Below are 22,311 nucleotides of genomic sequence, written 5' to 3'. Positions count from 1 at the left end.
AGAGTGGCAATTCCTCAACCCCCCGTCAGGCTTAAGTCGCTGTCGCTTCCTCTGGGAATGGCATGGATGGCCCTGAATCATCTCCAGGCAGCTAAGCAGACTGCTCACTCTGCGCGGCCCTGCCAGCCCCACCCGTCCCTGGAGCGGCCCTGGGCAGTCCGTGCTGTGTACCTGCATGTGTGTGCATATGTATGTATGCATGTGTGTGCAGCGAGGGGACACAGGACTGTAGAGCTGGGGGTGGCACAAGGACCCCTGAAGGTATAGGAACCCCAGCAGCTGCTCAGACCTGGCCCCACTTACTCCCCTTCTCTGTCCCAGCCCTCACCGTCTGCTTCACACTCCACTGTCTCTCTCGATCTTGCCCACAGCCTGCTTGCAGGTTTGTGCCTGAAACCTCGTGCTCAGCCTGTCTTGTCTGAGCCAGGCTGCAGGGTACAAGGAGAAAGCTCCTGGCTAAGAGTCAGCCACGCTGGGATGCCATGGGTCTCCCTATCTGTAAAACAGAAATGGCCATGTCCACCAAGAGGCCTGTGGTCAGCAGGGGGTGAGAAGTGTGTTCTGGGGTGAGGACCCGATGCCAGCACTGTCTGAGTGGCAGAGGCCTGGTTCTGCCTCTAGGGCATGTCCTGGGCCATCCTCACAGGGAGGGAGTGCCTGTCCCTGCCTGGAAGAGGTAGCAGATGAGAGATGTTGGGAGTGAGGAGAATTGTTCTGGAAGACTCTTTGTAGGGAGGTGATACTGCGGGGAAGCTGGTCTCCCACCTCAGCTGCAGGGGCCCCGGGACCTGGCCATCAACCTGTGGATTGGTGACGTCACCATGACCTGCAGCCCTGGGTCTGTCCCAGGCTAGGAGTCTCTGAGGACCTGCTTGGGGAATGCCATGGAGAAGCCGGACCCTGGGGCTGTGACCTGGTTTAGACACAGAGACCAGTGCGAGGGAATGGGGACTTCCAAGACTCTGGGGCTGAGGGGGCAGTGGGCAGTGTGATCTGGGCCTGCCGTCGATACTGAAGGTCAGCCTCGTCAGCCTCACTTGGCCTTTAGAGGGAGGTGTGTGGAGAGCCGGGAACTGGAGTCTGGTCCAGGGCAGTCTCCAGGCCTGGCAGGACCCGGAACAGAGCAGCAACCGTACTGCACAGAAGGCAGGGACAATACCCAAGGCTAACTCCCCAGCGTGGCAGCCCCAAGTGGCCAGGGACACCCCCGGGGGCCAGGAGGTCAGTGCCTGCCCAGGGCCGACTGCAGCAGAGCTGTCACAGAGGGGTTCTTCTTGGTCTTGGCACAAATCAATCAGACCAGAGGCGGTACAGTTCACCTGAGGGGCCCAGGACACGGCCCAGAGGTGAGGGGCCTTGCTTCAGTGGAGAACTGAGCACAGAGTTCTGAGAGGGGCCCAAGGGGACACTGGAGGACACACACAGCTGAGGCTGGGCCTCAGTTTCCCCAGTCATAACAGCTGGCAGTGACACCTGGAACACCAGTCCTTTGGCACTTGGCAGCCTTTCGGGAGGGAGAAGAGGTGGCTCTGCTCACTCTGGCTTCAGGCAGTGCGGGCTGAGGTTCCCGGCCTCTGTGTGTCCGGGTGCCAGCCCTGGGCTCCACAAGGCAGACGGCGACACTGGGCTGGGTCTCTCAGGGCCTCAGCAGGCCTGATCCATCGTGTGGAGGCCACTGTGGCCCCTGCTGTGGCTGGGGTTGCCACCAGGGGCTGGGGAAAGAGCAGTTCGCAAAGTCACAGAGGTACCTGTCTGAGCCCTGCTGCATCTGAGACAGTTTGGCAAGTCTCTGTCTCCTTCCGGACTCCACTTTCCTCTGTAAAATGGAACAATGCCATCGGTTCAGGGTGCTATGAGTTTTAAATGAGAGTGGCGAGCTGGCGCCTGGTGGCTGTCGTGTCCAGGTGGGTTTGCCCTGCTGCTGAAGACGGTGTACTCTCCTTGCAGGGCCCTCCCTGGGCAGCCTGGACAGCCTCAGCCGTGCCCTGGGTGTTCTGGAGGAGCGCGTCGACAGCTCGAGGCGGAGGGCACGCAGGCATGCCACGGATGACGACTACAACATCGAGGTCCTGCTGGGCGTGGATGACTCTGTGGTCCAGTTCCACGGGAAGGAGCACGTGCAGAAGTACCTGCTGACGCTCATGAACATTGTGAGTGGGGTGGCTGGGGTCGGGGGAGTAGGGTCGGGGGGAGGGTCAACCAGGGCCTGGGCAGGCCAGAGAAGCCCGGCTGGGCCAGGTGCCCTGAGGCTGTGTTGATTTCCTTGTTAGCCGGAGGTGAGTGACCCTGTCTCAGGGAAGCTCTCTGGGTCCACGGGTGAGACAAGCTGACCATCCCTGACCTCAGTTTTCCCATCTGCAAATGGCGGGATAATTCTTCCTTGGTGAGGCTCTTTCTATGCTAAGGCAGTTTCATGCAAACTCCAGTCATTTGAACGACAAATGTCCCTCAATGTCCAGTCATTTGAAAAATATGTTTTCTTGATGTTTGCCACTTTTTAAAACTAAAATTACTGAAAAAGGAAACCTCATTTTACCCGAAAGCTGATCTCATAGTAAGACATAAAGCGACGTTATGCAGCCCCAGCTAGAGAGTCCCACCTTCCGCTGGCTCCCAACAGAAGCCCCCTTTCTGTTGAACGTGGAGATTAGTGTGCTTTAGAGTGAGGGCCACACACCATCCCAGAGTCCCTCCTTGAAGCTGGCCGTGGGAGGAGTTGAAGATGAGGGAGGGAATCGTCTCCCTGTGAGTCTGGGCTGTTGAATGGGGTGTCTGTGTGTCACCCCCATCTTCTGGGCCCCTGCTTCTTGTCTGCCTAATGCTAAGAGATTAAAGCAGCATCTCCACCTCATTCCACAGCCCACACGACCTGAGCAGGGGGTACGAGGATTCTGAACCCCGTGTGCCTGGACGGTGTGCAGACCTCTTCCTCTCCCTGCCTCACGCGGTCGGAGCCGCTGTGGGGATGAGGGGCGTCCAGTCTTTAAAACGCAGGTTCCCAAGGGGGCAGACTGGTTCCACTGAGCCCTGCAGGGAAAAAAAAGAGGTGATGGGGAGGACCAGGGCACAGCCTGGAATGTGAGATGTTGCCAGTGGGGCGTTAGGGGGCAGGGGGCATTTGTGGGAGGAAGCCGGGGCTTAGGGAGGGCTGGAGGTGGTATGGAGGCTGGGCAGGTGGGAGCTTCTAGAGCCCCGTGCTGTGTATCCAAACCTGTGCAGGAATGAGGTCCTCCGGGGTCGGGCTGGAGGCAGGCAGCAGGGATGTGGAGGTCTGCTCATGGTCTGCTGCCCGGCTCTGCTTTTTGGGCCAGGAGTGAGCCCCCAGGAACCAAGGTGACACATGGGTCAGAGTCCCCAGGGATCTGGTGAAAAGATACCTCAGGGGCAAGGCGGGGATGGGAGTGAGCTGAGCGCTGGACAGAGACCCCACCTTCATGCTCGCCTTCCTCTTGGCCGGCCTTGGAGGCGTCAATGCACCCTCTGGAGCCCAACCTTCTCATTGGCACGGGGGCTGAAGTCCGCCGCGTCTGCAGGATTCATTTGATGTGGGACAGTGTGGTCGTACTTAATGTCACCTTATTTTTGGAACGTACCTTTAATGTAATAATAATAATAATAATAATAACAACAATAAAACCGTAATGGCTACAACTATGGAGCCGCCGTTGTGGGTCTGTATGCCAGCCCACCTGGGCGCTTGCCAAGCTAAATTATCATAAGAAGTCCTCACACTAGGTCTGCGAGACTGTGGGTGTAAAACCGTGTCTGCCTTCACCATGTGAGTTCTTACCTAGCATCATATTGCCGTCCACCCAGCAGGGGAAGGACTGGGCTTGGAATTACAGTCCCATGGCGACTCCCGGCCTCGCCTTGTTCCAGGCACGACACCAGGAAAGCTGCTCCCATCCTCTGAGCCTTGGTTTTCTCCTCTACAGTGTTTTCGTTGTGGGCGTTGTTGTGAGGATTAAATGAGATCATGTCAGTGACTGCGCTTTTCAGTCTCTCAATGGGGTGAACGTGTTTTTAGTTGCCACGTAAAATGTGGTTTTGTGATCATGACCGTAGTGCTATTTAATTTAGTGACAGCCCAGGAGGGGTCGCTTCTGAGAGTCCACCAAGGCTGCTGGCTGAAGGCGGGGCCCGCGGCGAGCGCTCCGTGAGGCCGGCGGAGGCAGAGCGGCCTTCCTCCTGGTGCCCACGGTCTGTCTGTCACTACAGCCGGTTGGAGGATGTCTAGAACCTTCTCTCGGTTTTGCCATCCAACTTTATTCAAACCCTAGTGATCCAGCCATACTCCCATTTTGGATAATGGGAAGGTCTGTTTCTAGGAAAATATGAGAAATACAAAAACTTTTAAGTCGAGATGAGTTTCATCACAACAAAGAAAGCGTTTCGGGAGACAAGGCCCAGATGTTGAGAAAGTATCTGGGCTGCACGCGTGCCCGTCGCACAGCAGAGAGCACTGATTGATTCAGCAAACTCGTGTTGACGGTGTGCTTGTCCTGCGCACAGCGACGGTGTCCTGCAGATGCAGCGGGCATGGCAGAGAGTCTGGGGCTTGGGAGACCCGCGGAGGGTCAGGGAGAGTCTCTGCCTCTGATCTGAGCCCCAGCTCCCACCAAGAGCGCAGCGTGGGTGAGGGAGATAAGGTGAGGCCGTGCTTGGAACGTGGTGTTACCCTGACAATTAATAAATACCCCGTGTCCTCACTGATAGCCTGTGTACACCCGGAGAGTCCCGGGAATGGATCTAAGGCATGCCAGACCCTTTTGTGGTCTTGGGGAGGAGGGGTATTGAGCAAGTGGGAGCATCTGAGAAAGGAGGACCTTCCAGAGCACTGCCGTGCGACAGAGCTCCCTGCAGTGCTGGAGAGGAGAGGGGCTTCTTTTGTCCCGTCTGGCCAAGAGCCACTGGGGCTCCTGAGCACTTGAAGCGTGGCTGGTGTCCTTGAATAAATGAATGTTTAATTCAGCTTCTTATTTGTTCCAATAGAATTTTTATTTTTATTTTAAAAATATACAGAAACGTCAGTCACCGTCTTCACCATTTTTAAGTGCGTGGTTCAGTGGCATAAGCACATTCACGTGGTTGGGCCACCATCGCCACCACCATCCACAGAACTCTTCATCTCGTAAAGTTGAAACTCTGCCCATTAAATTTCAGCCCCTCTTCCTCCCCTCCCCCCAACCCCAGGCACCCAGCACTTCGCGTTCTGTCTCTAAGAACTTGACCACTCTGGGTACCTCACGTAAGTGGATCAGGCAATGGTTGTCCTTTCGTGTCTGGTGTATTTCACCTAGCATGAGGTCCTCAGGGTCCGTCCATGTCGTGGCATGTGTAAGAATGTCCTTCCTTTCCAGGGAGGAATAGTAGCCCACGTGTGGGTGGAGAGGCCACGTTTTGTGTATGCAGCCATCCACGGGCAGCTGGGCCGCCCCCCATGGGCTACTGTTAATAACGCCACCGTGAATGTGGCTGTTCCAGACCCTGCTTTCCATTCTCTTGAGTATATGCCCTCAAGTGGAATTTCAGGACCACAGGGCAATTCTTTCTTTCTTTGATTTTTTTTTGAGGAGCTTCCACACTGTTTCCCACACTGGCTTCACCATTTTGCACACACCCCGCAACACCCCGACCAACAGTGTACAGGGATTCTAGTTTCTCCACATCCTCACCAACACTTGTCTTTTTTTTTTAATGGTAGCCAGCCTAAAGGCTACTTTATTTGAATTAATTTGCACCCAGATGTAAGCCGCAGTGTGGGACAAAGGTGCCAGGGGAAGGGACGAGCAGCAATCTTTGCCCAGGCAAACAATGTCTGGACTGAACCTCCAGCAAACTCCAGCAGACCTGCAGCAGTGGGGCCTGACTGTTGGAAGGAAAACTAACAAACAGAAAGGCACAGCATCGACATCCAGCCCTGGGCAGTGAGCTGCCCACTGAGCTGGATGCTGAGCGGTGGCAGAGCCTGTCTCCTGGGGAAGACCATCAAGCCCGGACGAGCTGGTGGGCGCCTGGATGGTGGGGACCCAGGGAATGCAGGCTCTGAGGAGGAGGTGAGGTGGAGATGGGCTGAGTGCAGGCACAGCTCCACCCTGGCGGCCCTGCACTGCCTGGGTTTCCCTGTCATTTGGGGTGACTCCCTTCGGGATCTCTTTGTGGCAGAGTCTGGGCTCGGATATGGGGTCCAGGGGTGGCACAGGCAGTTCAGCCTCATAGAACACCCCTGTGCTCCTCTCCCCCACCCAGCCTCCCTGGCAGCCCCTTCCTGGGGCTGCATGGCTAGTTTTGCCTGATGGCCGGTGTGAAAAGAAGCGACCTGAGTCACTTGTGTCCAAAGCTGATTAGAGCTTGGAGTCCCCTCCATCTCTGTCTCCCCTGCCATGGAAGCCTTGGAAGCCACATGTCCCAGCAGGTGCAGCTGCAACACAGGCTCGGGCTCCCCGCCCCACACCGCAGCACGATGTCAGGGAGGAAACACGGTGTGTGCTGTATCGTGTTCCGCTGCAGAGAGCGGGTGGATCCCCGGCATGGCCATCCTCTTCTGCCTGGTGCCCCTGGTGACCAGCCCTGTGGGGGACCCGTGTTTATGGAGTGTCTATTGTATGTCAGGCAAGGGGTGCTGCCGTGGCCATGACAGGACACAGCCCTGCGACCCTGCATTCTGGGGAGGGGGACACAGATGATATTCAAGTGAAAACCAGATAATTTCAAATCATGATCAATGCAGTGAAAGAAATAGTTATGAGATGGGGAAGGAAGAAGGGTAGGGGAAGGCAGGCCACAGGAGGTCAGGGGCTGGTGCCGGGAGGTACCGTGGGAGCTGAGACTCAAATGACAATGGGAGGATGTGGGAAGAGGTAGGACGGGGCTAGCATGCTCCAGGTTGTGGGGAGAGGGCAGGCGGCACGAAGGCCCTGAGGCAGGAATGGGGCCCACTGGAAGAACGGAGGCACAGGTGGGGGAAGTTGGGGCGAGCGAGGCTGGCCGCCGCAGTCTTCCAGAGGTGGAGGGGAGCTGCCTCAAGCTCCAGGGGCAGTGGGCATCACTGGAGGGACTGCTTCCTTTCTGTGTTCATGGTAAGACATGATATTCCCTTATCCACGGGGAAAACGTAGCTGCCCTTCTGTCTCAGACTTGCGGGAAGGAGAGAGGTTTAGAAATGGAGCATTTCACGAGGGCCACCTGGGCACAGAAAGGGGCTCTGGGGTTTAGACAACCACCCACCTGCCCATTCCGGCAGCCCCTGCTGGGTCTAGTTTTCTTACCTTCCTCGTTACATCTAGAAAAGTACGTATCAAAATATTCTATAATTAACACAGATTATTTATTTATTTACTTACTGACTTATTTATTTAGAGACAGAGTCTCTTTTGCCCAGGCTGGAGTGCAATGGCACAATCTCAGCTCATTGCAACCTCCTTCTCCCGGGTTCAAGGGATTCTTCTGCCTCAGTCTCAGGAGTAGCTGGGATTACAGGCATACACCACCACGCCCAGCTAATTTTTTTTTTTTTTTTTTTTTTTTTTTTTTTTGTATTTGTAGTAGAGACGGGGTTTTGCCATGTTGGCCAGGCTGGTCTCGAACTCCTGACCTTAGGAGATCTGCCTGCTTTGGCCTCCCAAAGTGCTGGGATTACAGGCATGATTCACCACAGCCAGCCATTTTTTTTCTTGTTTTTGTTTTTGTTTTTGTTTTTTGAGACGGAGTTTCGCTCTTGTTACCCAGGCTGGAGTGCAATGGCGCGATCTCGGCTCACCGCAACCTCCGCCTCCTGGGTTCAGGCAATTCTCCTGCCTCAGCCTCCTAGGTAGCTGGGATTATAGGCACGCGCCACCACGCCAAGCTAGTTTTTTGTATTTTTAGTAGAGACAGGGTTTCACCATGTTGACCAGGATGGTCTTGATCTCTTGACCTCGTGATCCACCCGCCTCGGCCTCCCAAAGTGCTGGGATTACAGGCGTGAGCCACCGCGCCCGGCCTAGACAGGCACATTTTTAAAGCTCTCCTTGCTGGAATGTTCTCCGTTATGGTTTCATCTATTCATGCTTCATCGAGCAAATGCCTGTCTCCCCACCTCCTCACACCACTGAGTCCTTTTGAGCCATGGTAATTTAATTACAACTGAGATATACTTTTGTTGTAAGTTGTATTTACTTGATGTTAATGAGTCCGCATTTAAAAATATACATGGATTTGTAAACAGAGACTATTTTATTTTTTTGGGCTTGGCCTATCCGTGCCCTTGATTCCGTTGGGATTTGGGGGTGTTTTATTCATCTGAAGAGTCTGTGTATTTAAGTAGATTAACTTTTGTCCGTCACATGTGTGGGAAATATTTTCCCCAGCCTTGCTGTTTACCTTTGGTTTTTGTCCTGCCTGGGACAGTTTTCTGATGGCCTACATTTTTGTGTGTGGCCAGATCCTGCAGCCTCTCCCTTCCCATGGGAAAAGCTTTTCCCCTGGGTGATGTGTCTGATGCCTCCTGCCCTTCCCAGAATCAATCTTCTGAGGTTCTGCTCTGTCCGGCAGCAGCAGCCCTTCCCAGGCTCCAGCTCCTCACCAACCACTGATTGTTCGTGTCACACCTGGGTTCGGCCATAGAGCCCTCCAGCTGAAGTTCTCCCAAACTAAGAAGAAGATAGGCTGGGTGCGGTGGCTCACACCTGTAATCCCAGGACTTTGGGAGGCCGAGGCGGGACGATCACTTGAGGTCAGGAGTTCAAGACCGCCTGGCCAACATGGTGAAACCCCATCTCTACTGAAAATGCAAAAATAAGCCATGTGTGGTGGCATAAGCCTGTAATCTCAGCTACTCAGGAGGCTGAAGCAGGAGAATCACTTGAACCCAGGAGGTGGAAATTGCAGTAAGCCAAGATCCTGCCATTGCACTCCAGCCTGGGTGATAAAAGTGAGACTGTCTCAAAAAAAAAAAAAAAGAGGAAAGAGAGAGAATTCAAAGAAGCCAATGCATTATCTGCAATGTATTCTTATTTCCCGAAACATCTGCCTACTGCAGAACTCATCAGGATATTACCAGTGGGGAACACCGGCCTATAGGCAGAGCCGGCGGGTAACTCCCAGGGCCCAACACAAAATGAAAATGTGGGATCGCTTGTTCAAAGAGCAGAGGAAAAGTGCCATAGAAAGGTACCAGGGCCTATTAAGCCAGTTCCTTTCTTAGTCTCTCTCTCTCTCCTTGCTGTTTTTTAATTTGCTTTGTGATGTTGTTCTAAGTGAACAAAAATTGGAATCTTAAATTATTAGCAGGAATTTCTTATTCATCGTAGATTGTGCAATGGCTCTTTTCAATGCAGTGTTAGACTGTTTAACTTCTATCTGGAGTCTCCAAAATTAAACAAATGTGTATTTTGTGGCTGATCCCTGGTGGGTGTCTCGGGCTGACCAGAAGTTTATGACAAGCACGGGCCAGACTCAGGGAGGCTGGGAGGAGGAAGAGAGCACCCACAGAGCCGAGTCCTGCTGAGGGAATGCTCCTCAGGTACGGGGTGCTAGCAAAGTGAGTGTACCCCCAGCATGAAAGGGGCACCCACTGGGGTCTGAGAGCTTCCAGCCGCCCCTGAAAGACACATTGCCTGCTCCCTGGCCAGGGAAGTCCGGGGAAGTAGAGCCAAGCACGCCCCTTCCCACTGGTGTACTGCTCCAGCCCAGTGCACATGGCCAAGGCCAATCCCGTCTCTACGCAGGTGGCACTCATGGGAGGCTCACCTCTGCTGAGACTTGGGCTCTGGCCGGCCATCCACCAGACATGCCTCTTCCCTGCCAGCCCTGGGCAGGATGGCCACCACCATGCCTGCCCTGAGATGCCGTGGGCTACACGTGCCTGACCCTGTACCTGCTGGGGGCAGCTCAGAACCTGTCCTGGGGAGGTAGGACCATGCTCCATTGCCCCAGGAGCCTTCACTTACACATGTTGGGGTGAGATGATGAGGAACTTCAAGACAGCAGCTGCAGAGTGTCAGGTCCCAAGTTCGGGGCCTTCTGAGCATGGAGTCTGGTCATCTATGAAGTCAGCCTGTCCCCAGGTCGAACCCAGGAACCTGAGCCCTGCGCTCAGACCCCACAGCCTGATGGACCACCCGGTGGCCTTGCACGTGCTCCCTGCATCTCACCTCAGGCTCCCGTTCTCTGTGGTCCTTCCCCAGCCTCTGCTGGGCACGTCTACATGCCTCCGAGGCCCAGGTGAAGCCAGCCGCGCTAAGAGGGCGCTGCTGTGTGCTGAGCCTGCGGCAGACAAGGGCAGGCCCTGATTCACAGAGGCTCTCTGCACTGAGTTGTTTTTTGGGTTTTTTTTTCTTTCTTTTCCTTGAGACAGAGTCTCGCTCTGTCACCCTGCTGAAGTGCAATGCCGTGATCTTGGCTCATGCAACCACTGCCTCCCAGGTTTAAGCAATTCTCTGCCTCAGCCTCCCGAGTACCTGGAACTACAGGCGCTCACCCCCACACCCGGCTAAGTTTTGTATTTTTAGTAGAGACGGGGTTTCACCATTTTGGCCAGGCTGGTCTTGAACTGCTGATCTCAAGTGATCCACCCTCCTCGGCCTCCCAAAGTGCTGGGATTACAGGTGTGAGCCACCGAATCTGGCCTGCACTGAGTTTTGAGCACAGGCAGCTGTCCCCCTCCTGGCTGCTGGCAACCCCGGGGTGAGTCCAGTCTCCTGAGCCTCAGTGACCCTTAGCCTGGTCAGAGAGGCTGAGACCCCTTGGGGATGCCCACATTCCCCCATCTGAGGGCAGAGGGGTCTCCCACCCAAGCACTGTGAGGGCTGGGAGGATAGGGTGTGAGCCATGGGCAGATGTGTGGCCCGTCCAGCCTTGCCGCCCCCCAGGCCTGTCACCAGCAGAGTGAACTCTAACGCCTCTGCCTTGATTCTGCTCCTGCTTCTCTCAGCCTTCGACTCTGGCTCAGCTTCCAGCCCGCACCATGCATTGCTGCCTCTACTGGGCCCAGCACAGAGGGTAAGGGGCTCTCCTTTTCCCAGCGCCCCCCCATGGCATTGGGGGCACTGTCACGTTTGACCCTTTCTGCTTGGAAAGATGCTCCCTGAAGTACCGGGTGCTGCCAGGCTGGGACACAGTTGCTGTTGCTGAACACACCTGCTACTGACCCTCGGGATATTTCCCACATTTTCAAAACCTTGTTCTGCCTGTGCCTGGGCTAGTCTCTGCACGCAGACTAGATGCTGTGGCCGTGTGTGTGGGCCTGGGCACCCCCAGGGAGTGGGCTTGGGCCTGACAGGCCAGGCTGCCGTGCTAGGATGCAGCTCAGATGTTTGAGGCACCTCGAGTTTCATCACCGGGTACAGACAGGGACTCTTCTCCAGGCTCAGGTAAAGGGGAGGCAGGAGTGAATGTCTCGGAAGATCGGAGCCATTGGGGAAGTAACATGTTTACAGATGCTTTTTTTTTTTTTTTCTTTTTGAGACCGTCACCCACTGACAGTCTCACAATCACCCAGGCTGGAGTCTAGTGCTACAATCACAGCACACTGCAGCCTCCAGCCTCAGCCTCCCAAGCAACTGGGACTACAGGCACACACCACCATGGCCGACTACGTTTTGAAACTGTTTTTAGACAGGGTCATGCTGTGTTGCATGGTGGTCTCAATCTCCTGGGCTCAAGTGATCCTGCCATCTCAACTTCCCAAGTAGCTGGAAGCACAGGCATGAGCCACACGCCTGGCCACAGATACGTTTTTAAAAGTGAAATCTATCTGTGCCAAGACTTCAAGAAATAGAAAGCTTGGGCCCAAGGCAGAACCTTCCTTTGTGGCTTCAAGCATTTAACTAAAGCACTTATTTCAATCCCACCCTTTCCTGAGAAGCCTACGGCCTCAGTGTCTTGCTTAAATATCAGGATCTACAAAAACCTTGAACTGTCTGTGTGAGCCCCTGGTCCCCCTGCACTCCTTGTAGACAGGAGGCAGACCATTGCGGTGGGTGATATCCAGCCCGCAGCAAATCCAGTGCTCAACCTGTCGCTACTGGGAACGTGTCCTCCCAGGCCTGCCAGAGGCACCAGACAGATGTAAGCCATCTCCCGCTGAAGCGGCCCCTTTTTTGGATGGTAAGCATTTTAAAACATCAATTTCACATTAAAGTAAATTTGGACATATTACTTGCATGAAAGCCAAATTTACATGAATTTTTCAAAGTAAACTGGAGATTCCAAAGCTGTGTTGGCAAACTCTGGCCCCAGGGCCACCTGACCCCTCACCTGTTTGTATAAAGAAAGTTTTACTGGAACACAGCCACGCCTATTCATTTATGAGTGGGGCCATTTTTGTGCTGCAACAGCAGGCTGAACAGTAGCGGCAGAGACCACGCGGCCCGCAAAGCTGAAACATGAACTGTGGGGTGCTAAAGGGATATTTGCTACCAGGCTCTGCGGAAATCTGCTTGCTCAGTGCCTGCCTTGAGTTATGATGGCCCCAGGCCTCCAAGCTTAGCATGTACCTTTCACTACGTCAGTGAATGTGGGTGTACGTATTAGGGGATACCGAGCATGCTGCACTGCTCAGACCCCAGCCCACCCCCACCCTAGCCTTGTCAGCTCAAAGGACCAGTGAGGTTACTTTAGGGATTCTTTCTAAAAGGCAGAATGAACTGCTCTTGACCGCTCTGGAACAGCAGAGCCGGAGGGGCAGGTTTCTGGGCACGCAGAGTCGTCTCTCCCGGCTGTTTAACTGCTTGCGTTCTGGGAGAATGCCTGAGCCCCAGAGCATCTCTTCCGCTGAGGGCAGATGGGCTCCTAGCCCAATGGAGAACATGGATTCCAAGGGTCGTCTGGGCCTTCAATCAAGGCTATAACCTTTGACCCCTCCCAGCATGAGAACATTCTCTGTACAGTATGTTCTTCAACAGTTTTTTTTTTTTTTTTGAATGATTTCTGTCTGTGCCAGGATTCAGATATTTTTCCTCTTTTCTAATTTAATCCAGAAATTGGCCTGGACTTACCAAAGCCTTGCCAGGGTTTGCAAACAATCAGAAGGCATATGGGCTCAATTTCTCACCAACTTTCAAGAGTGTTGAGACCGCATGGTGGCGATGGGGAAGGCAGTGGCCAGACAGGAATGTTTTCGGCTGGTTGTGGCAGAAATCTCGTCAACTGGCCGCGGAGCTGCAAACCAGCCAGGCGGAAGGCGTCGCCCCAAGTCATAGTTCACGTGTCTGTGACTCTGGTTCTGGGAAAGAGAAAAAGATCTCTGAAACTGGACATGAAGACATGGTTCCCTTAAGTGGGGGTGGGCAAGCAGTGTTCACGGTCTGCTAGTCATGCCACGGCCCCGGGGGTGTTGCTGGTACTGTTTCTGTTCCTCATGCTTGCCCCACTGGCCTTAGAGCCTGGCCCTGTGCGCCACCAGGAGGCGGTGCCATACGTGCAGCCATGAGGGCCAGTGCTGAGTGTGAGACTGCATGCAGGGCTCCGAAGAGGGCAGTGCCCTCAGGTGCTCACGGGAGCCAGGCAGGAGGGGCCCAGGTGGCTGAAGGCTGTGGGGAGTGGTGGGGACTGGGGCGACGGAAGAGGCCCGGCTCCCCTGCAGAGCTCCTCCTGGTTGCACTCACTTGTGTTTCTGTAGGAATAAGCAGACCACTGGTGCCAGCTCTTCCTTCCACGAGAAACTGGAAATCCAATTTTTATGGGAAATCTAATTATTTTTCAATGTGGGCCACAAATTGAAATTAAGAACCCACACCACACAGGTGAAGCAGAACACGGCCGCAGGACAAGTCTGGCATGTGGGTGGCCCAAGTATTCTTTCCAGCCTAGAAAGAAGGAGGCGACTGCCTGCCTGCTGTGCCCCAGGGCTGTCGGGAGCACCACTCCAGCCGAACACCGGGAAAGTGCTCAGCAGAGCATGGGTGTGGAGGAGCCAGCCGAGATTGAGAGCTGTCCTCAGTCACGTTCACGTTCAACACTCCCTGAACCCCGGCTTCTGCCTCCCTGGGCTGGGGGAGCTCGGAGCGCAGGAGGATGGGGAGCAGGGTCGGGACAAGTGATTGCACCTCCGTTCACACTTGTCGGATCTCACCAGGGAAGGGTGCCTGTGGCGGCTGGTCAAAGAAGGCTCCTCAGACAAGGGCCACGGACGGTGCTGGGTGGCGGCACAGCACGTGCAAAGGACCGTCTGCACTGTGGATCACGGTGCACAGATTGGGCCCTGCCTGGAGGGCAGCTGCGAGGTTGCTTTGCGGTCTACAAAGATCGACTCGTCTCTCTTAGGAGGTTTGAGGCTTATGCTTTCTGTCCTTGGAAGCACCTCTCCCCACCCGAGGAGGAGGAGACTCACATTTACTGTTTTTGCACGTGCTGGCCCTGTGCAAGGAGCCGTGGCTGTGACCTCGCTACCTTGCCCCAGCGGCCATGTGAGGTTCCCCTGCCTGCATCAGGTCACTGAGACGCAGAGAGATGCGGCCAGAGCACGGCGTCACACACCTGTGGGAAGGTGGCCCCTGTGTGGCCCTCCCACCGTTCTGGCCTGAAACTGGACGGCTCCAAATCCCCTAGGACGCTCCACGGTTCCCACCCCAGGCCTCCCTGACCTCCCCAGGGCATGTGGAGTCCCGGGCCATGCACGCCTCTCCCCGTAGACCCCCCAATCTGCCTCTTGCTTTGCCTCGGCTTCTGCGCCTGCAGTATCCTCCCGCTCTGAGGCTCGCCCGGCCGGCCGCCCACTCACTCCTTTAGCGCACACAGATAGAGCAGCCCTAGGCACTGCAGATATCGTGGTGGGCACGGGGTCCGGCCCGAAGGGAGCGCATGCTCCAGCAGGGCTGGGGAGGCCGAGAGAGCAGTGACGGCGAGCAGGTGGGGAACATGGATGGGGGTCCTGGGAGTGGGTCTCGCCTCTGCTTCCTCCTGAAACGCATGGCACCCGCCCCCGAAGTGGGCCTCTCCCCGCCTCCTCCCTCCTCTGCGGACCTCCTGACAGCTGATGCAGAAGCCTCCCAGCAGCCTGGCCTTGGCCTCCCTTGGGGAGCTGAGAGTTGTCCACGTGGGAGTTAGAGTCCCTGTGGACAAGGAGGGCCAGCCATCCACAGTCCCGCTGACAGCTTGAGGCAGCCCTAGAGCTTGTCTTATCCAGGCTCCAGCAAGGAGGTGACAGCTGAGCCGCAAGAAGAGGCAATGTGCCATGCCAGGCTCCCGGGCTGGCCTGGCATGGGCTATCACTCCCCAAGACCCCTCCCAGGTGCCTCCTGAGCTGAGCTGGAGTCAGGCAGTCCTGGGTCTTGCTCCCCAGCCCAGGGGTCTCCTTGGGGGTGTGCCTCAGGAGCGTTAGGGGCTCCCACCAACAAGACTTTGTATCAAGCCCAGAGAGGGTCTACCCACCTGATTTTTCACTGAGTACCTAGAAAAGGCCTGGCACATAGTAGGGGCTCAGTACATCTATTTCGAACGAGTGAGTAAATGAATAAAGCAACTGTGATCTCAGAGACTCCCATAAGAAATGAGGTGTATCTGTGGGTGTAGAAGTCCTGGTGCCGGTGCCCTTGGCCCTCTCTTCTATGCCAGAGGCTGTGCTGTGCTTCCCTCGTTGATGCTGACGTCTGAGTGGCCAGGTCCAGGGATGTGGTTTCTGGTTGCTGCAGATCTGCCACATTGCTCCTGAGAGCCTGTGTGTTGCCTCCCACGCCCACTCATACGAGCCTCTCGATCCCTCTGTGCCTCGGCTGCCTCACTGGCACAGTGGGGATAATTAAGACTCACTTGCAGGGGGCGGGAGGGAAAGGTATTGCGTATGGGGAAGTCCTCGGCACAGGCAGAGAAGAGCAGAGCTGACCAGCGAGGCGAGCAGTTGTTCACTCACCCATGACGTCTGGGAACAGCCCCAGCCAGCTCCTGTCCTGGACGAGCTTTTTTCTCATGGGGGCCACCTGCTTGCCTTGGCACAGCAAGGACAGGGCCTTGGCAGCCAAAGGAGATGGTCAGCTGTCTTCACCTGGTTAGGGAGACAGTCACAGTGGGGTGATCCTTGAGCTGTTTTTGGTCACAGAGTTGATGTTTCCCAAGTGGAAAGTGGGGATGGCATCATTGCACATAGAGAGGGCCCTTGTGCGTAAGAGATGCCAGCCCTTGTCCACCCTGGGGAGCCTGCTGGGGCAGGAAGGAGAAGGCCCATGCAGCTGAGCTTGGTTTGGGTTCTGAAGCCTGGGGAGCCACGAGAGTACCGGGCACTCCGGATGCCTGGGCAACGGCATAGAAGAGCTCCCTGTCTAGTGGAGATGAACGGCAGCTAACACAGGTGATTTGAGATTGCGATGGTGCCAGGAAGTGACCGGGATGGGACAGCATCCGAGGCAGTACATGGTGCCTGTGGGAATGCTCACAGGGTGGGAAAGTGCACGCATGGGAAACTTCACAGCAGCCAGACAGGAGGAAGGAAGTCTGTGTGCAGCCCGCACGGACCTCCTGCCCACACCTGCCGGTGAGCCTGGCCTGTGGGCTGCCCATGCTGGCCCTTCCGAGCCTGAGCAGAAATGATCAGGGACACTTGTGCATAATTCAGCCCCTCTACCTTCGGTTCTGGGTTTCCCGGGTGGCCAGGGGCAGGATTTCATCCGTCTTCCCATCTGCCAGGGTCTGGCAAGGGAACTAAGCCAGCTAAACAGACTCTGGCGGTGCAGGGGGGCGTGGAACCTGCCGCACAGACGGGCAAACCCGTTTCCCACCAAGCCCGAGAGGCGCCATAACATCTACGCTCTGGGTGTTGGAAGCACCCTGCATGATTGCACTTTCAGGGGGGATATGCTTGCAGCAGACAACCCTTGCCGTGAGTTTGTAATGCAGCGAGCAGGGTCCTGCCAAAGCTTCTTGATCTTGCCCTGTCCTCTGAGTGCCTCAGGAGCCCCTGCCTGGGCCAAGGGGCACAGTGCAAAGTGATGGCCTGCAGGCCCCTGTCATGGCTTCTCAGTCTCGGAGGGGTTCATTCCTGCTCTGCCAGGGCCTCTCCCTTCTTCCTCGCCATGCATGGATGCCTGGGGAGGAGGGAGGCTAGCCTGAGTCCTCCTCAGTTTTGCTCTGAGGTGGTCAGGTCTGGCACCTGGGCCACTTAGGCCTCCTGGATCCCCGCCCAGTCCAAGCCCTATGCCTCGATGGGTGTCCACTCTGCAGCCTCTGCCAGCCACTGCAGCTACCCACGCCCCGGCCCTCATCAGCAAGAGCTGTTGCAACCCATACACATCCCTCCAGAGTTGGGGACACTTACGTGCTGCCTGAGGCCCATTCATTAACATGAGATTCTTCCCAGTTCTAACCATCTGCCCAGCCACCAAGTGGATTGGCCTCCACCCTCAGGAGAGGGTCTGATCTCAGTGGGAAGCGGAGCCCAGAGCCCCAGGGACTATCTGCATCTCACCCTAAGGCAGGGACAGCGGTAGGGATAGGGCTCCAAGCCTGGTCCGACCTCAGCACTCTGCCCCTGCCCTGGCAGCATGCTTTCTGCCCACCTCCCCCGCACCGTTCCTGTCCTCTGGTGCCATGGCCCTCTCCTCCCAAAATGGCATTTGTCTTCCCTCTTTCCTTGGCCAGACAAGTGACGGAGCAGCAGCAGAATACGATGCGGAAGGGAATAAAACTGCACTATTCTCAAATTACACGGTGGTGCCCACACCGACCCAACTGACCGAGCTCAGTCACAGGGGACGAGCTGTGCCGCACAGGCTCTGAGACGGGCGTGGGGGGATGCCAGGGCAGGGGTAGCACAAGTCCTGGCCACTTGGGGCGCCCCTTTGAAAGGAAACTCCACGCTGAGCCCCCCAGGGCTCTGTTCAGGGAGGGCCGACGAGCTCAGCAGAGTTCCAGGGAGGCAGGGAGGTCCCACGCCACTGCCAGCAAGAGTCAGAATCCCTGACTTTTCTCAGCCTTTCCCTGCCAGTGGCTCGCAGCGGCCGAGAGGTCCCTGGGGGACACTGGGCTCTGGCCTGCAGGCTCGGCCGTGTCCTTTTGTGTCCTGTGGGCTCAGCGGCACTGATCCTTCCCTATTCTGCAGCATTCCTTTTTCTGATGAGGCGTCCAGTCAGGGAGTGGCAAGGTCAGGCCCTACCAAGTGGTGGCATGGCTGTCATTTCCCCAAGGGGACTCAGTCAGCAGGGAGAGCTCCAGAGCTGGGTCACCCCCACAGATGCGCCTGGGCACAGCAGCCCCTCCAGCCCTGGAAAACACAGGGGCACACGCAGGCTGTTGGCTCAGACCCCTCCCAGTGGTGACGGCCAGGAGGAGAGCCGGGGTGAACGTAAGAACGAACTTCGGATGGACCACTCTGCGCATGGGGGAAGCAGCTCAGGCTATTGGACCCTCTTGTAATTTGATGACAATTTCATTGAGCCTGTACTAGGTGCTGGGATTTCACCTGAAACAACCCTGAGACACAGGGACAATTATTATCTCCATTTTACAGATAAGGAAACTGAGGCCCAGACAGGTTAAGTCACTGGCCCCAAGTCATATGGCAGAATTGTGGCAGCCCATGCTGGCCCCCCTGCAATCTGACCTCAGAGTGGGAATATCGCCCCCATGCTCTGCTAATCCCCCAAATTCAGGAGAGGGGGAGGGGCAGCCTCTTGCAGTTGTTAGTACAAACCCAAGAAGGTTTGTGATGCAGCCTGTCTTCTCAAAGTGCCTGCCGCAGCGCCACACTGAGGGGCGCAGCACATTATCTGTTGAGCCTCTGCTGGGCTCTGTGCATTGATCAGCTGGCCTAGGAGTGGAGGAGCCCTGTGCCCAGGCTGAGGCAGCTGCAGAGGTATCAGCAGGGTGTGGACCAGCACAGGAGACGTCGTCTGAGGAGTGAGAGGGTGGCCCTGGGCAGCGTGTGCTTGCACTGGGTATTGAAAGAGGGAAGGGGTCTGAGCGCCTCACTTTTTGACTTACGACCTGACTCTGGTCATTCTGATCCTGGCCATTTCCATTTCATGATAGTTTGATATTCTGAGCAAGAGTCACGTTTCTTCTCGCATTGCCTGTGAAACATTTGCTGAGAAGCCAGAGGGTGAAGACCTGCAGCGGGCATGTTTATTCTCATGATGAGCCCAGGCGCTGGCAGCCTCGTCTCCACACCATGCAGTGCGCATAGATGAAGACGTTCCTCCTCGGAGGGCAGCAGACCTTTCTCCCCCGGCTTCTGGCTGCACCTTCTTCTCTGCCTCCACCCTGGTGGTCCCAGCTTGGCCTCCGAAGGGGCCACAGAGAGAACAGCCTTGTGCCCACTGGTTTCAGGGGGTCCCAGAAAAGCCACAGAGCAGTAGGTCTTCGACAGACTTTTCAGGCCTGGCTTGCTCCTCAACACTGCTGCCTCTAGTGGCCCAAAGCCCAGCTGAGCAGAGGAGACGGGAACTTCCCTGAAGGTTGGGGTGGTCCCGTTCCGGTGCTCCTGCCTGTCCCGTCTGTGGCTGGTGGGCCACCAGGCCTCCCTTAGTAGAGCGCCTGAGCCTGGACCTGGTCCCCCTTTCTGCACCCTTGCCCCACCTTGGCAGAGGACAAAGTCACCTCTGCCCAGCAGCCTCGGGCCACCTCCCAGGGCTCACCATCCCCCGGGTGGAACTCTGCCACCAGCGAGGCAAACTTTGACATTGTCAGGCAGAGCCATTCCCTCCTCATTGCCTATTCCAGAACAGAAACTTGGCTGCGTCTTTGCATAAGCAAAAGGTGCATTACAATGTGTTTCCCCAAACAAGAGAGCCCTTGGCCTCTCTCTGCACAGAGATGCCTGCGGCTTTGAACATTTCCCCCCAAAGGTTTAGAGATTCCAGGATCAATTTCTCAGACAGGACTCAAGGACATTGTCCCTGGGCTTCGCCTCCCGCTGCGACCTGGGAAAGGAGAGCCGCTTGTCCCCGGCACACAGAGGCCTTGGGGAGGGGGGATGTGGAGGAGGGTCCTTATGGGAGGGGACGTCCTTAGCTGGGAGCCTCCCCCATGACAGGGGTCACAGGCCTATGTGGGTCATACATTTTGCGCATTTCCTCTTACTCCGTATCTTCAAAGTGATTCACTCCATTCATTCAACAACCGTCCCGGAGCACCTACTATGGGCTAGACACTGCTGGGAGCAGCCGTACTGCAAGTACAAAGACCCTGAGTTGGAGACAGGCTCCCTGTGTAAGAACAGCCAGGCCAGCTGCTGGAACACAGGGAGCAGGGCCAGGGCAGCCCCTCCTGGCCTGGAGGTCACACCAGGAACTGTGCTCTTATGCCTCGCGGTAGCGAGGGTTTAAGCCAGGCGATCACTGCCTCCTTCCTTTGAAATATGGTTTTTACGGTGAGTGTTTTTTCAAACGCTCTTCAGATATCTAAAGAATTCAGGGACTGGACAGAGAGAGTGGGAGTTCCAGGCCTGAACCAATGCACTGGCAGTAAAAGAGGGCAGCCAGGCTCTGGAGAAGGCTTGCTGGGCTGTCAGGAGCAAGGGTGCCATGTGGGAAAGTGTCTGAAGTGGAGCATGAGAGAAGCCAGCCAGGGCCAGTGTGAAGAGGGCTCTGACTGCCAGGCAGGGTGGCTGGACCCTGCTTCTGAAGGCACTGGAGAGCCATTGAGGGTTTTAGACAGAGGCAGGTGAAGGTGAGATCTGTTCCACGTGGTGATCACAGTGAAGAGTGGTGTGTGTGGGTGAGAGACGGTGAGGACGGGAGGGAAGCCGTTGAGTTGAAAGCTGCCAGCTTTAGCCCAGGGGCAGGGCTAGGGGGGCAGGAAGATCCTGTGTCCTGAGGGGCAGGCCTGGCCAGGAGCCAGGGGAGGCCAGCCCTCATCTCCTCTGCACCCCATGGGAGCAGCCGGCACACCCTTCCCAGAGACCCAGCCTCCACCGGGGCTGATGACCCCCATTCCAATCCACATCATCCCTCACACCTGTCCCTTCTCTGCACTTATCCCCAAAGCTGAACCCCACATTCCCACATCTTGACCTCTTCCGTTCACTTGTCATCAGGGACCTGGAGCAAATTTCTTAAATGCACTGCGGTCGTGCTTCCTCTGCGTCCACCCATTGCTCTTGCAGTGGATTTGGAATCCTTCCCCTGACTTTGTGGTCTGGCCTCGGTGATCCCCCCCCACCTCCTCTGCTGGGGCGTCCCTTCCGCATCCCCTCCGTGCTTGGAAGGCGCCTCGCTGCTTCCAACCCCAGGAGTTTTGCATGGGCTGCCTCTTCTGCCAGGAGCGACATCCCCGCTTTGCTTAGCTCACCTGTTCTGCTTCTCAGGTCTCATAACATGCCACGTGTGTAGAGGGCCCCAGGCCCCAGCGGGCAGATTCCCACCAATATGTCCTCGGGTTCCCTGCCTTTCCCTTGAGGCCCGTGATCCTGGAGCTGATCTTGTGGCATCTGAGAATCCCTCTGCCTCCCGGCAGGAGGGCTGGCTTCGTACTGGTTCTGATGCATTCAGAGCCACAGTTCGCAGTGACGAGTGGCTCTACTGGGTCTGTTGGGCACCAGCCCCGGGCCAGTGGGAAGGAGAGACTAGGCCAGGCTCGCCCAGGCCATTCTGGGCCCCAGGGTGTGGTGGGTGGCACGAGAGGCCAGGGTCAGTTCAGTTTGAGAAGGCCCATTGAAAACCTATGAGGGCCCGTGGCTGTGCTGAGGGTCTGTGTGGAAGGTGGAGTGAACATTTACGCACCTAGGCTCAAACATGGGGGAAAATCCAACTTTTTTTTATTCTTTTTTTTTTTTTTTTTTTTTTTTTTGAGATGAAATCTCTATCATCCAGGCTGCAGTGCAATGACACGATCTTGGCTCGCTGCAACCTCTGCCTCCTGGGTTCAAGTGATTCTCCTGCCTCAGCCTCCCGAGCAGCTGGGATTACAAGCACCTGCCACCACGCCCAGCTAATTTTGTATTTTTATTAGGGACAGCGTTTCACCATGTTGGCCAGGTCGGTCTCTAACTCTGACCTGGGGTGATCCACCTGCCTCAGCCTCCCAAAGTGCTGGGATTACAGGTGTGAGCCACCGCGCCCAGCTGGGGCTTTCTTTCACTCTTATATGTGGTGCTACCCTCATCCCAGGCACTCAGCCCCAGGATAGGAGGGCTGGCCTGCGGAAGGTGGCTTGGTCTCTTCCCCATAAAGCATTTGTCTCATTCTGCTTGGGCTGCTATAAAAAGCCCCATAGATGCAGGGGCCTGAATCACAGGAATTCATTTCCCACAGTTCTGGAGACTGGGAATTTCAAGATCATAGTGCCAGCTGTGTCATTCCCCAGTGAGGACCCTCTTCCTGGTTTACAGACAGCCACCTTCTTGCTGGGTCCTCCCATGGCAGAGAGAGAGGACTCAGGCTCTCTGGTGTCTGTTGCTATCGG

At 56.0% G+C, this 22,311-nt stretch overlaps 1 protein-coding gene across 3 annotated transcripts in view; it reads left to right on the top strand.

The window, feature by feature from the left end:
- Positions 1-22,311, top strand: part of ADAMTS2 (ADAM metallopeptidase with thrombospondin type 1 motif 2) — a 220,494-nt gene that overhangs the window by 126,692 nt on the left and 71,491 nt on the right. For all 3 annotated transcript variants that reach the window (XM_010331847.3, XM_074390605.1, XM_074390606.1), the window contains exon 4: positions 1,948-2,150. In XM_010331847.3, the coding sequence (XP_010330149.3) occupies positions 1,948-2,150 (203 nt within the window). The remainder of the gene's footprint in view (positions 1-1,947; positions 2,151-22,311) is intronic.

This window comes from Saimiri boliviensis, chromosome 20, assembly GCF_048565385.1.
Source record: "Saimiri boliviensis isolate mSaiBol1 chromosome 20, mSaiBol1.pri, whole genome shotgun sequence".
NCBI lineage: Eukaryota > Metazoa > Chordata > Mammalia > Primates > Cebidae > Saimiri > Saimiri boliviensis.
Note: the sequence above shows the minus strand (reverse complement) of the source record. Positions and strands in the feature narration are given on the sequence as shown.